Below are 13,610 nucleotides of genomic sequence, written 5' to 3' on the forward strand. Positions count from 1 at the left end.
GTAGCTCGGAAATTTTCGAGCAAGAGTAGGTGTACACTTGTGGAACATGACGAGCTTTCTCATCCCTGACGCGTACTCGAAATAATTGAAAGCAATTACTACGCGTCGCGTAGTGCCGTGTACCGTCTAGGGTAGAAAAGTAAGCCACTCGCTCAGCCTTTAACTCGCGAGATTTCAATTTTCTTTAGGTAAAAAATTCGCCGCTTTCGAAATTACCTCGGTGTGTGCGCGTGGTATTTCCGAATAGCGAACCGTATAATAAAAACGTACATAAAAAGTAATCGAGTTGTTATTTTTTCGCTAGAGCGATGAAATATTTGGTAGATACGGAGAGAAATGCTACCCGCAGCCTTATGCGGTTCGGTGGTACGGCTATTATTCAATTTGGCAATCTCCAATTTCTATGGAACATTGCGGACTGTTGAAACAAAAAGTAGGATAAAGGAAGGTGAAAAATAGTGAATCGAGATTTTCCGTTAGCCTGGCCACCGAGTGGTGAACCGCAAATTAAATCTTCTTGGAGGCCTTTTGCCACGATATCCACGTGACCCTTCGATACCGGATTTATTTCTCTTTTACTTCTGGCCTGATTCATTCGATAGACACTCGGTCTTATCGCGGAAACCTTGTTGCGCACCCTTCTCGTTCTTTATCTTCCAAGAAATGCTTCTTCCGCTCCGAGAGTACAGAATTTCTTGAAAAACTTCCCATTTTTCTAGCAGAAATGTGGAATTGTAAAATATCACATATAAATGATGCTCGTAAAAATTGGATTTAAAAGCACACTGAGAAACGATAAAATACCTTGGAGGTAAACGATATAAAATCCACAAACCATCCCTTGTTTTCCGTCAATTCGTCAGTTCATTCCTCTCTGTAGCAACACCATGGCGGTTATTGCGATTCGTCGTTAATGCCTATGGCCGTTATTTGTTGGTGCATCATCGATCGTTGTTAATTGATACCCGCGCGTGTTCTCTGATTTACGCAAACGAAGCTAATCACGCAAACTTGTTCGCTACAATTCCTCGAGTAGAAATAGTTGTGAACATCGAGCTTGATCACTTTTAGAACAGATTTGATTTCATCGGTGTACGTTTTTTTGAGATTTGAGCGCTCGCGTGGTAAATGACAGTGACGGAAAAAAAGAAAAGAAATGAAAACGTCCACGTGCGTACGCATACACGTGTAGTACAGTTTTCTCTTTTTTCTTTCTCGTCAAATGTAATCGCTAGATACCTATTGTTTCACGTATCGGGAAAAATATGTATCTAGCGATTTTTCGAGATAGCTATTTCCGGGATTTGATTCGATTCGAAATTGAAAAATGCAAATACACCGATATCGCGTTAAATTGAAAATGAAACACGTTTCATATCGTTAAACGATACTCAGTCTGGCGTTCCTTTATCACCGAATGATCTGATCTGAATCTCGATACGTGTGCATCTAATTCGAAAGAACGCCTTGTTGGTTTTTAACAAAACGTACCACGCCCTAATACAACTGGCGAATCGTGAATTATTTGTAACAGGTAATCGCTTATGAATTGCGCGCTGATGCGATATGTTAATAGAGCGTTGTTAAATAAATTACTACGCGACGACAAGTAAAATGTGGACGCTTTTTATGGAGATGGTTGAAAATTTCGTCGTCGTCGTCTCTCTCTCTCTCTCTCTCTCTCTCTCTCCCTCTGTATACATATATGCAGGTACGTATGTATATATATCTCCCTCTACGTCTCTGGTTTTCTGTGTGCCCGGGTACACGTGCGTCGGGGAAATTCCTCGCTTCCGACATTCTGGGCTTCAGGAAGGACAGCGAGCCGCATAATAATTCGTGTACAAACGCTCGAGCGCAAACATTCTACCGTGGTGATTGCGGCGCAATCGGCGAAACTGTATCGCGAAAATTGCCCGCGAGCCGTGCTACACCAAATCCCGTCTCTTAACGCGATTGTTTACAACGAAACGCGCAACAGCGCAACCGGAGAAATTCTGTTTCGCGGCAAATATTGATCTCCTGCCTTCCGAAAATTAACCACAATTCAGCGTCTCGCAAACCCTCCCCTTGTACGAAGAGGAAACTTTTTCAATAACGCGGCTTTTCTTGAGAGCACCGACGACGCAATATGTAATCTTCGATGTTGTGTACCCAGCGCACCACTGTGTAACGTAGTACACGTGATGCATAAATACCCTGTTAACGGGTAAACTGTTAGGGGATGATCAGGGCGTAAACAGAAGCTCGTGAAGCAAGGAGTTTAGTTGGCCGGCCTTTTTGGAAGCAGCAAAGGGGATGGACGTGGAGATGCGCAAAGTGGAGAAAAGCTGGGTTCAATAAACTCCGGATCTTTATTTCCGACGAACGCAACGAGAAGACTACGCGGATAGCGTATCTGGAAATCTAAAGCGGATTGTAACTAAGCGGAGAAAACTTATTTCGGAACGGTAGATTTTCTGGTTGATTAAATTGTCTGGGTGGATTTCGCGACTGCGATTCAGGGAGAGGAAGGTGGCCGATATTGAAACGAAGCTTTGGCCCTTATGGCGAAGGTATAGCGGTCGTACGTCGCTCTAGTCTTGGAACATTAATTGCGTCGGTTTTCCGTCCTTCTTCGCTTTACGAAGTTATTGCGCAAAGAAGAATAATGGCTGGTTTGGGCTAGTTTGCCAAGGTAAAGGATATATGTGGTTGGCAGGGGGCTGGGGTATGTGCATTTTCCTTGATTATGCGAACGGAACAAAAGGCAGCGAGAGGTAGAGACGAGCTTGCTCCGACAACTTTTTAAAGTCGCGTTACCGAGCCGACTAATTGCGTCCGGACCCTGCAAACAATCTCGCTGCTATACGAATAATTACACGATACGCACCGATGGACCTTCTCCGAGGAAACGTGAACACTTTGGGCGTTAAACTGAAAATAGGATAAGAAATCCTTTTCATCCGGTTCACTCTTTGTTTTTGCAATCACAAAAGGCATCAACTACGCCACGTACTATCTCTCCTGCACGTGTTCCTTCTTTTTTTTTCCACCTCCCTTTTCAATTCCTCGTTCTTATTCGATTCAGCTGGATCGTTAGGATCTCGAAGGGCGGCCAGGTACAATAATTGTTTCTCTGCCTCCACAGTCGGGTAATTGAACCTACTTTCCACCGGTAATTGAAGAAAGTTTCTCAGATTTTACAGAAAGTCGTGGAGCTCGTTTTCGAGGCTAAAGTTTGAAAACGAGCGTGCCGGCTTTCGTTTTATCATTGGCGCCATATTTCTTGGGCGCGCTAATGAATCTCGTGGACAAATTCCAAGCGAACAGGACGACGAGGGAATAACGTATCTTGGCGGTCGGGGAGGAACGATTGGAGGATACTTTTAAGGAGAAGGGGGTTTTCACGTGTCGAAGTGTTTTGTTGGTTGCCGGCAGGAGGGAAAAGCTTTTCTCGCGGAAAGTGTCAATTACTCTTTTCTATCGAGAAGGACGAAGGATGTTCGAAAAGAAAGGGACCTATCGTGGTTGAGAAGAATGTCAACAGCGTCACTCGGCACGAAGCGATTTCTTTTTCTCGAAATCCTAAGGGGCTACTCTCCTAAGGGCAGAGAAAAGGACTTTCCTCCCTCGTTCTATACACTTTGCGTCCTTTTCGAACGTTTCTTTCTTCTTTCTTTCCCGACTGCGATCTTCGTTCGGAATGCACAATTTCCAATTAATTAAAATTCAGTTCTCAACCAGTCCCTCCTCGGACGTTTCTTTCACCGCAAAACCATTTATTGTATATTCAAAATGTAATTCCTGGTGACATAAAATGGATCTGGAAAAGCGGTACCGGTACGGCGAAATTCAATTAAATCTCTCCACGGGGCAGAGCGCGTCATACACATTGATAGAAAACTCTGATCGAGAGGGAGAGCTTTCGAAAGTTTGAAAAATTGTATACTGTTTGAAAAGGAGGGAGAGAGATTTCTTCATTTCCCATCTCCATCGTAGGCATTTCGATTGACGTTTATTTCTATTTTTTCAACGAATTTCGCTCGTTGATTAGATCAAGTGGCAAAAGGTCGTCCGTCCGGTTTCAAAGGTAATGACTTTCCCGCGTCTAGTCTGATGCCGAGTTTACTGCGATTTGCATGCAAAAGCACCGTGCGTCCGGAATGACAACCGAACGTGGTTCACTTTATTCCTCGGAAGGATGTCTTATCGACGTGTTTTCTTCCGTCGCTCCACCCTCGCTCTGCCCCTTTCAAATTAAACCACAGACTCGAGAAGCCTGAATTTTCTACGTGTTTAGATGCAAAAGAGCACGATCGTGTTTGACATCGGCAACGAAATACTTACGGTGGAGAAAATTTCCATCTCGTCGATGGAAAGCACTTTCCCACTCCCTCCGCCCGCGTTTATTTTCATGCAACATAAATTCAGAGTCGAGGGTTGCTGCCATTGGAATAATAATACTTGTTAGTGAAATTTCCATGGACGAAACAGGATTGATATAACCGGTCGCGTTTGTTTCGTCGACGATTGTACGTAATCTGCGTTCCTTTAAAACGTACATCGAAAGGTTCGAAATGCTCAAGGCTAGATGCAATGCCGCGCGAAATATCGAAATTTGATGGAGCCAATAAACGTGAAATTTCGATTCGCCTATCTGTGAAATATTATCGGAGCCGTGTCGTTTACGAGAAATGGTATACGTAGGTAAACGATAAAAGAAACGAATTCTCGAGTGTGTACAGATCGAGAGGGGGGTGGTTTCGTTGCGGAGAATTTCCGGACGAGGCTTGCTTTGTACAAAATATGATAGGTTGTGTTTCGGAGGGTAGAGCCAAACTTCTTGCGAGCCCCGCGTCTCGTAACTTTATTTCCGCCGAGAGGAAGGATCATTTGTAGCGTCTACTCGGAATTCTGTACGTTTGAAAAGTTGAAGCGTGAGAGATTTAAGGAGGAGCGGAGTAGCATACTTGGAATAGCAAACAGTTAATTATCCAGATAGAGACGAAGATCATTTTCCAATACTTGGCTTTATCGTCCTCGGTTCATTTCCGTTTGCCGATGTAGCCTGAACCGGTAACTCGAAGAAAGCTTGGAACGGGGAAGCCAGCCTTGGAATTTTCCAGGTTTCCCTGGTAACCTATGAATCTTGTTCGACCCTCGACGTTCGTCGGTTGCGCTGTCGTCTTATTAACCGTGTTCAGACGGCAGAAAGGTTGCCGGGGTGACTACGTACCTATAGTATAACTTGGTCGAAACTATAATCCTCGGGGAAGCGAGGAATGGTTATGTTAGGGTTGAACAGCCCGTGACGAATCCTATTAGAACGAATGGATTATCCCGAAATGCCATTAATCCCAAATTCTATCACGAACTTGGGCTCGTACGTTTTTCGTGCCCGTGCAACTTACACTAACCACACGATATCGCGTAGTTCGTTGACTTGGAAATTTTTAAACCTTCGTCCTTTCCTCGCAAGTCCACGTAGACGTATTTTTTTTTTAGCAAAAAAAGATTTAGCAGATAGCAGCTGGCACATCCGGACGTTTGCTTCACGGTTACTTGTTGTCACAGCAGCTGCAGAATAGCTGAAACTTAAAGCGCACCCCAGCTACCCCCGTTTCTTTCACTCCTTTTCTCTAAAAACTTGGCGACAAGGAAATTCAGCGCGATTAAACGACGAAAGTAGAGTGAAGAAACGTTGCGCTTTCGTCGATGTTTCATCTGGACGGGAATCGTCGTCGATTCTTTACGTTACCTTCTTTTCACAGGGCAAAAGACGAAAGTGCGGTTTCGGGTTATAGTTATGGGTTTTGTTGGCGGGAAAGCGCATTTTTCCAGAGAGTTAGCCTCGACGTGTGGTCGAGTGAACGAGGCAATACCGAAACCGCAACGCGATACGGGAACCATCTCTTAAGTCGACGCAGCTACTCGTAAAAACGTTTACTCGGGTCGTTATTCTTCCGGCCTCGCGCCTAACTTCCATTCTCTTTCTGGCGCACAACCTCGGAAACGGAGACGGTAAATTCGGGAAATGTACAGAAGCTAGGGTGGGTGGGATGTGTTTCTGTGTCGCGATAACTTGCAGGTAACAGTTTAACGAGGTTGAACGAGCAACTACAAGCTCGACGCGATTCTCTCGTTTCATCTGCGATTCTCGTTAATTCCCCGGTGTTCTTTTCATTCCGGTGACTAATGACCTGTTGGAGGTTTAATATCGCGCTCGATCGACGTACGCGTTGAGATATTTCCTCACAGTTACGACGTAACGCCCCTGCGCAGCCGTTAATCAATCCTAGCCGCTGATCATCTAATATAAATTCTCCTCACGAGGACTCGTCTCTGCGTTTACGACGCCCTGGAAACAGTAGCTGGTGGGGATTTATCGTCCATAGATTATTTACGCAGGAATCGTGTCGAGTTGCAGCTTCCGCGTAACCATAGGAGACCGACGGTGAATCGTTACCGGACCAAACTTTGCACGGTGTACCCACTCGAGAAGTTTCCAACAGCCTTTGTACGTACAATTGTACTGCTTAAGCTAGCACCGTGTATAGAGTGTTTGAAAATGACAAAGTAACATGTGCGTTTGTACCGTGTACTCCGAAGGAAAGGTCTACGGTAAGTTAGGATCGAGTGGAGGATTGATTTTTAGGCCGTTGCAATTTTGCAACCGTATGCGGGATTGAGCTGAAGCGAGGAATGTATGTCGTGGAAATGGAAACACAAAGGAGAACGCTTAACCGCGAAACTAACTTGATTTAACGGAACGGCAAGCTCGCGAAGCGTGCTTGCTCTTACTGACAGCGGTTAAGCATGTCCCGATCGTAATTTCAATCGTAAATCACGAACCCCGTCGAAGCTGCAGTTACCAGCTTCAGAATTTTCGTCGCCAACGGCAGTCGCGCCTCTCCGAAATTCATTTCCCTGTGAAAAGTTTTCCATCCCCAGGCCTAATAATACGCGCGAACCAAAGAAAACTCCTGAATGTGAAAAAAAGTGCGGAGGAAAGTAATCATTTGGTGGTAGAAATGGCACGTATAATGCAATCGTCTACAATGGAATCAGGGAAATATGAAGTAAAAGTGGTTTTTAAGGTGACACAGCAGCGTTGGAGAAAAATGTATTTCGCGGGACAAACCAGTTTTCATCGCACAAACGTCGAGTTGGGAAAAAAGTACACGAACCGTGGAATAGAGTTTGAGAGAAAAGTGTCTCGATTGGAAAATCTGGACGATGTGTCGTGGACATTTCGTTGGTGGCGAGAGTGAAAGAAGTGGGGAAAGTTTGCATTGGAAATGGGAGGAGAAGTGGTGGCAAAAAGTAAACGGAGAATCGGCTTGGCGGGGATCCAAAAGCCACGGTCGACGCGTGACCGTTTTCTTTGGAGGAACGTTGTACGTATCGGCTAATAACCTAACGGCGAGTAGGTCCTTTGACGGAACTTGGAACCTGAATCGAATCTTTTCGCTTCTTTACACTTACTCTATCTCGATGGGGTCGTTATTGGCGCATGCACGAAGAATGCGTGCACACGACCGAACGGAACATACGGAATCGAATAACGAGAAGGGTAGGTATATACGCGTCTATTTGACGTGCGTTTTAACGAGCACCCTTTGATCTATCAACGATTGTCGACAACGCGCAAGTACATTTTCGATAAACTTTTCCGCTTGGTCGGTTTATACGTTTCATATACACACATTTACCCCGCCAGCTTATCAGGGGTTGCTGCTTGGCCTTCCTTTTTTTCCTCTTCTCGATACGATTCTTTTGGTGTTCCGGTACTTGTACGATCGTTTCCTATTTGAATGTTTTCGCGAGCAGCAGAAACTGAGAAGATTATTATATTTAAATGCATAGTGGACGTGTATCGACGAATCCCAGGAGTGCATTTAATCGTGGCAAATCGAATTTTCATGCTAGAAATCTCGGCAAAAACCCAAGGGAATACCGATAGCACCGATGTGCCGGGGGATTGCCATTTAATTTGTATTTAAATCGGCTTTCGAGCCGTTTGCCCTCTATGCCTCTGGTTCCCTGCGCGAGCAACTGGAATACACTCCTCTCGCGTAACGAAACCTTTTATTTTTCGGAAAATTTCAACGGAAACTTTTTAAAGTGACTTTAATCTACCTTGCGCATACAACGAGGGAGAAAGAATGATCGGAAAACGTTTTTCTAACGTGCGACGAGCAGTGACATTAATATTGACAAAGGAAAGAAAATAATGAATGTTTGCGCAGGAGTGAGAGAGGGGGAGAGAAAATATGCGTTTATGTCGCGTAGCAGCGATACTGATGCCGCTTAAATTATTCGAGACCTCGTAGTTACGTCGAATCGGTCGAGCACGTTTTCGCGGAAATTGCGAGCGATCGATGCTTATCTCGACGCGAAGCTGCAAATGTTATCGTTCCGTTAGAAACGGCAATCGTGCACATGGATTGCGTTGCATGTGCGCGAGCACGCAGTAACAGTCTCGTTAAGCTACACAATGTGCCTTCGTGCGACGCTCGACTCGCCCCTGGGAACCTCGCTGAACTTCGCCACGCTTTCGGAAACGATAAGCTTCTCCCCTTCGTCGTTGCTTGATTGACAATCGAAAACGATTAAAACGCAGAGTGGTTGGAGGAAACGTCGCCTCGAGAAATGACATGTACAGATACGTGGAGTAGAAGATGACCCCCCAACTGAAATTTGCGAACGTCGAAGAATCTCTGTGGAAGTCGGTGCGATAATTAACATTGATTCGTCCCCTATAGGCATTCTCGCGACTATATTAATACCGAACGGAAGGCAACGTCAATGGAGATTAATTTGCGAGACAAACGAAATTTAACGGGGCCTAATGTGCAGCTGAAAACGGTTCGACCGTTCCACTTGTCAAATACTTGTCCACTTCGGTTCAATGACTCTGCGTAATTTCTCACTACGATCGAATATTGTCGGGCAAACAGTTTGAGAATGATTAACCCACCGTCCCGCGGAGACCCGTCTAGAGTCTACGTATAGGCTCTAAATTATGTCTTTTCTTCGCTTTTGATATCGCTCATCCACGAGCACGTCGAGTTCTCTCGGAAACAATAGCGGCGGTGGCAAAAGCATTTGCATTACCATCCACGAAATCGTTCAATCGGTAGCGACCGCTATGAATATTTATGACGGCCAGGAATACCTACTTTAACGGTGATTGCAAATGCGGGTCCCATGTATCAATTATCGCACAAGGTTCGTGTTCGAAGTAACTTGGATATCGGGCTTTTCCTTTCCTCTCCTTGCCAATCGATCCTTAGTTCGCTTCTCCGGAGTAACAGGTTTCGTTCTCCCGGAGAATTAAAACTTTGCCAGGATACGGAAATTGCTATGGCGTTGCATGAAAGCCTTTAAAAAGTGCACGTGCATTAAAAGGAACGGGGAAGCGAGGCTTTGATAGGACGCGACGTTGCAAGGAAATTTCATTTCTAAGGTGAAAAGTTTGCCTCGCTACGTGTTTCCCAATCACCACAGTTTATACTTTTTATTCGCGCCGTGAACATTGATTTCGAAGGTATCCCGTGGAACGAGAACGAACACTCCGAATCGCCATTCCCGGCGATACATCAACCGTGACACTTACACGCATAATTTCCCGTTGATAACCGGGAAAATATTTCGAATTAAAAGGTAGAAGTTTATAGGATCCCTCCCGTGATAAATTTGTCAGAGAAATGGTCTCCTCTCTCTTCCTCTGTCCGTGTTTTCGTGGAAAATGGGAACGAATACGCGTATTCGTCGCGCTCGATATCGGTTCGACGTCGAAAAGTATTATAGATACCTGCCGTTCCGGATCAGATTTCGTCGATTCCAATGAATTCTCGGAACTCGTAAACAGGACATCCTCGATAAAAGTTCCATTGGAACGTCAATTCTACGCGTTAACGTGGAATGCGTTGTACGTGGGAACGTTGCTGAAATTTACAACGTTGGTAATCTCCCGCGGACAATTAACGCGCGTAACCGAAATATATTGGATTTGTGCGAGGGAAGGAAATAAGACGCAGCCACATCATTGAGCGTCGTAAAATTTAATCCAATCAAGTCCACTCAGCATCGTCGCGGCGAGGCGATTCTCCTCTCTTGTTGATCGTTACACGCGCAATTTGCCGCGCGACAAGTTCATTACCACCGCTTTGCTCTCTCGATACGAGGGCGCTCCCCCCCCCCCCCCCCTCTTTCTCTCTCTATGAACGCGAGCTGGTTTTTTGCGGTATTTCAATTAAAATGCAATTACAAATGGAGCAAAGGATTCGCAGCTGATCGTTTTTGTGATTTTATAGCGGGACCACCGCGAACGGTGGTGTGCGGATGTACATTAAGAATGCATTAGCATTGCGAGCGCAGCGCACTTGTCCCATTTTAATTCGACACAATGCACTGCATTTACAATAATGCCGAGCAACGTGCTTCGTTGTTTGCGAATCGTGACTCGACCAGCATTTTGGCACCGTCTCCCGTGGATGTTGGGAAAAAAAAGAAAAAGAGGAATATAGCAGAACCTTTTAACGAAAGAGCAGTGGTAGAAAATCAGATTCCGTACTCCTCCGTTCGTATCATTACCTCCGCGATTACATTTCGCGTCGGTTAATTTCGTTCTTTACAGTCGAACACCGAATCTAATTTTTTTTCTCTTCCGCCCCCCCCCCCTTTCCCCAAGCGTACCACATGAATACGAAGTAGGAATTCGCGGGGGCGATCGATAAAACAAATTATGAGTTTGGCGTGCACCGGGGATATTCTAGCGACGAAGGATTCGATTTCACCGCGTTTCGAAATTGAAAGTTGAACTTGTAAGTGCTAAAACGCTCGATCTTTCCAACTGGCTTTGAACGGGCTATTTCTCCGAGAGAAAGATGCTCTATTTTTTTAGACGGTAGCCGTGTATAGTCTAGGGCACGGTCACGAAGATTGGGGATTCTTTGATCGTCGCGTCGCGTCGAGATGCGGTCTCCGGCACGAGATTATGCAAATTTTATGATCAATAATCAGTGCTCTGAAGGAGGTCACATTGCGCCTATAACATGACCCGGCATGCATTACCATAATCTTAAACGCGGCTCTCTATTACGCCGCTTATTGCGAATAATCGCGTTAACTGCCGCGTTGCTGCCGTTGCCTCCTCTCTCTCTCGCCCTCTCACCGCTCTCTGTGTTATCGCTTCCCGACATTTTGCAGCTGCACGGTGTTACCGTTAATCTTACGGGCAACTAATAACTCACGGTTAATAAGCTTTCTCCATGCACCAACCATGAAAATGCGATTTCGTCGGTTATCGCGCGCGACTAGAATTTCGTTTAACGGTTACACCTGCCTTAGAAACAACTGCCTTAAAACGATACCAGCCTACGAAATTTGAACGCGGCGCAATCGTGTTCGAAGCGAGAAGGTCTGACGCGTAGCATCTGGTAAATTAAACAGATAACCTTTGACGATCTCGCGCATTCTGAGTATGCGAATGGGGCATCTAGTAATCGAAAAGTGCGCTACGTAGTAGATGCGGTTTGTAATTATCGCGATTGGAATATACGTTTGATCGCTGTTTAACGAAGAGGAACGAATTAATAGCAGAGTGGCGATAACGCGGCGGGGCTTATCGATAATCATGAACTCTGCCACGGTTGTGCGTTAAATTTAACGCCGATTAGAGACGTTATCGTTAGAACGGAACTAGAGTAAGAGAAAGAAAAGTGGCAAAGTCGAAGAGAAGAGGAACTTACTCTTGTGTTTGGAGCTGCTTTTCCACAAACCCCTGAAGAATGACATCCTAGCTGGCCAGCTGAGCACGAGGTCCAGCAGAAAGGAGGAAATACGTTGGACGATCGAAATTATCGAAGCCTGTTCACTCGCGGTACGCGTCGCGTCGCGATCTTCGATCCCAATGACATGTGACGCCAGATGATTTCACGCGAAACTGTTACGCTCGAGGTCTGGAGCGCGGTAGACGTTGCAGCCAGCTGCCATTGCGAGCGGAGACAGGAAACGAGGAAAGTTGGAAACTTGCCGGGGAAGAGGACGAAGGAAGGAGCGAAGGAGGGAACGAACGGACGAATAAATGGATTCGAAGGATACCGAGGGAGAGCTGCGTGGAAACGTGCTATCGAGGAGACCGTGCGCCGCGATGTGAGCGCGTCCACACGGAGTTTATTCCGCTCCCCTGTCGCGTACATGCGCATCCCCAACCCCGTTCTCATCCCCTACTCCGTTCCTGGATTCCGGTTCCGCTTCCGAACCGGATCCCCGCCGAAAGGATAAAGATTATTTTCACGCATTCGCGGTTCCACCTTAACTTATCCTTTTTCCCCATATTTTCTCCATAATATCCCTCTACCCACCCTTTCTCTCCCTCTGATATCGCGCAGGCTCTCTATCCAATCGAGGATTAATCGGTTCGATATCTTTGCTTCGTTGCCTTCCAATTACAGAAATAACACCGAAAGATGACCGCAACCTGTTTCCACCAGGAAGTTGATACTTGCGATCTGGCCGTTGTAAAAGTTTGGACGTGGGACTCGTCTTAATGAAGTAAAACGGAACGATTGGAAGGCGTACAGAGCGAGAGTTCCAAATTCAATTTCTATCGGGAGTTTGTAAAAGACTGGAAATCGAACGTGAAATACCTTCCCTAAGGAAAGAGAGGGAGTGCGAGAGAGATAAAGTGTTGGCGAAGAAATTTAGCGCACCGTCGGATCAGGAGGAAACAATAGGGAGGGAACGGCAAAACGGCTGTGCCGAAAGTATCGAATATCGATGAGGCAACGATTCGTTTCTCGACTGAAGGATAAAGCTCGAAAGAAGGGGTCTCCCCCCAGACGGTGGAGGCCGCCGCGACGATGATTGACAAGAGAAACCGTCGGCATAATGTTTTTACCCCCGTCGCGTCGCGTCGCGTCGTCAAGAACACGCTTTGCGAAAATTCATCGAGAGAGCTACCTTCGCTGTAATTTCTCTGGATAAATGGAATAGAAACGGACCGTTCTTCTGTTCTTGGAATAATATTCTAAGCACGCTGGCAAAGGAAATCGCGAGGCGCGAATGAAACACGATCGATGGACGAATGTACCGCAAGGGGGGGGAGTAAAAACGTGAAAGCGGAATTTAACTCTGGGCATATTTCATCCTTTGCAGATACCTTCCTAGTGGAGTTTTTTTCATCGATCAAATTTCTCGAAGCCACCTCGCGGGAGCAGGGGCAGATGTAATACCATAAATGAAATACAAGGTGGAACTGTCGAACGTTCGTTACGTTTCCTTATCTGCTAATCGATATTCGTTATTGGACCACGAGGAAATTACAGGAGCAGCAAAGTAGGAACGACCGAGGAGAAAAGCAACCGTGGAATTATTCCGGTCCTTAGAACCGGAGTTACTCTGCGGTCCGCGAGTATTCGTCGGAGAAACATGGTTCCTTGTCGTTATTTTCCTTGACACAGGAACCGTTTGCTCGGTTCCGTCTCGTTTTATTCCCCTTTTTCTCGGAAACAGTCAGAGTCGAGGCACTTGTGTTCGCGCGTCCCCTCTGACTGCGCTCGATACGTACTACAATTGTATAGGTATATATGTATGTACACCCGTTACCAGAACACTCTGTG

At 45.9% G+C, this 13,610-nt stretch overlaps 1 protein-coding gene across 2 annotated transcripts in view; it reads right to left on the reverse strand.

The window, feature by feature from the left end:
* LOC108571778 (low density lipoprotein receptor adapter protein 1-B-like) overlaps positions 1-13,610 on the reverse strand; it is a 28,769-nt gene that overhangs the window by 7,293 nt on the left and 7,866 nt on the right. The window contains exon 1 of one of the 2 annotated variants that reach the window (XM_017933913.1): positions 11,739-11,803. The exons of the other annotated variant lie outside the window; for it this stretch is intronic. Within the exon in view, the coding sequence (XP_017789402.1) occupies positions 11,739-11,784 (46 nt within the window). The 5' untranslated portion in view covers positions 11,785-11,803. Of the gene's footprint in view, positions 1-11,738; positions 11,804-13,610 lie in introns of those variants that run through there. 2 annotated transcript variants of the gene reach the window in all.

Source organism: Habropoda laboriosa, unplaced genomic scaffold (genome assembly GCF_001263275.1).
Source record: "Habropoda laboriosa isolate 0110345459 unplaced genomic scaffold, ASM126327v1 scaffold99, whole genome shotgun sequence".
Taxonomy (NCBI): Eukaryota; Metazoa; Arthropoda; class Insecta; order Hymenoptera; family Apidae; genus Habropoda; species Habropoda laboriosa.